The 1641-nt window shown below is 42.8% G+C and overlaps 1 protein-coding gene across 1 annotated transcript; it reads right to left on the reverse strand.

Annotated features, from left to right (window-relative positions):
• Positions 1–258: 258 nt before the first annotated feature.
• On the reverse strand, positions 259–636 carry LOC140743530 (uncharacterized). Its single transcript, XM_073074866.1, has one exon. It carries the CDS (start codon positions 634–636, stop codon positions 259–261), a length of 378 nt encoding a protein of 125 aa, XP_072930967.1.
• Between the last annotated feature and the right edge of the window lie 1005 nt (positions 637–1641).

Here is a 1641-nt window from a genome sequence, read left to right on the forward strand (position 1 = left end):
GTCCCACCGGCTAAAACCCCACGGTGTTCCTCTGGACGCCCTCTATCAGGACCACGGGTACGCTAGTAGCACTCGGCCGCAGTCCCGATGGATTTTGCCCGCATCAGGGCCCATCGGTTAGGGATGGACTTGGAGTAACGCCATCCACACATCTTCGAGGTACGCGCGGGAACACCACCTCGGGGAACACGCGCGCCACCTCGAGGTTTGATGTTGTTTTTGACGTAGAACCTCCCGTGTCCTACGCCAATGCCTCCGTTATGAGGGTAGGAAATGAGCGTGGGGAGCTCTTCTCCTACGCCCGGTGTTCCGGCTGCGGATTGGAAGGTCCGAGGATTTCTCTCTCTCCCTTTCCGCAGCCTCCTTCTGCAAGATCACATCCTCGCAGAAGGATTTCACCTTTTTCCATGACCTCTCGCTCTCGACAATGGCTTTTACAACGGCCGGCAGCGAGAGGTCAGGCCCCACTGCAGCGACGATCTCACGGCGCTGGCTGTCCCAGGCAGGACACTCCTCCAGTGTATGCTGCGCCGTGTCCTCGTCGCAGTTGCAATGGTGGCACTGGGTTGTTAGCTCCCTTCCGGCTATGCGGCACTGGTACTTCCCGAAACAACCATGTCCCGAGAGCATATGCATCATCCGGAAGGTTAAGGGTTGATTTTCAATAAACGGTAGAATTTAAGTTCTACTATATCTAACCAGTAAGGCAATGGCTAGCTTTCAATGGCTGGCTTCCAAAATGGCAAATTCTAAAATAACGTGTCAACCCCTATTTAACCATCTTAAAGGTTATTTTTGGAAAAACTCTTAAATTAGATTTAGATTATTTTAAATCAGAAAGCTAAATATGAATTTTCATCGAGTTTGCTTTAATATTGACGGACTTTCACACTAACTTTCAACCACTATTTAACCGCCTTAATGGTGGAATACAAAAAGTCCGTTCTTAGTGCGCATCTACATTATAATGTAATGAAGTTATATTCCAAATTTCATGATTCTAGCTTCAGTAGTTTAGGCAAAACCTTAATTAATACGTTTTGAACGTGAATATCTTTTCGCTTTTATATGTATATATAGACTAGCTGACTCGGCAAACGTTGTGTTGCCATATAAATAAAAAAAAATGTCAAGGGTGAACAACCCTTATCACTAACGTAACGGCGTAAACAGCGTGTCTAATATGAGCGCCAACTTCAGAACTATGTACTAAACCAACATTTATTTGAATTATTATTTACTTTGTAGTGACATAGAAGACAGTTCTGTTTGGAAACAGTACGAGTACCTAGTATGAGTTTTTACGGTTAAACAAAAATAAGTGTTTTTGTTTTTGTTTACGTATTTCCCATACATTTCCAATCAGTGCCCCTAGCGGATTGTATCATAACTGATTGGAAATATATGGGAAATACGTAAACAAAAACAAAAACAGTTTTTTCTCTGTACTGTATCTACAGTCGGATTAGTTGCAGGCTGCGATATAATTTCCTAGTAACAAACGTAATTAAATCATAAGTCTGGCATTAACCGAGTGACCTTGTTCATGAAATAAGCGGAAGTCTTGGTTAATTCGCGACCTGCTTGTTTGTAACCAAAGAAACCTATTGAATTCATAATAAATAGTTATTATACATTATT

Source organism: Epargyreus clarus, unplaced genomic scaffold, assembly GCF_041222505.1.
Source record: "Epargyreus clarus isolate Ecla_fem2 unplaced genomic scaffold, WU_Ecla_fem_2.2 ptg000007l, whole genome shotgun sequence".
In the NCBI taxonomy this organism is placed as follows: Eukaryota; Metazoa; Arthropoda; class Insecta; order Lepidoptera; family Hesperiidae; genus Epargyreus; species Epargyreus clarus.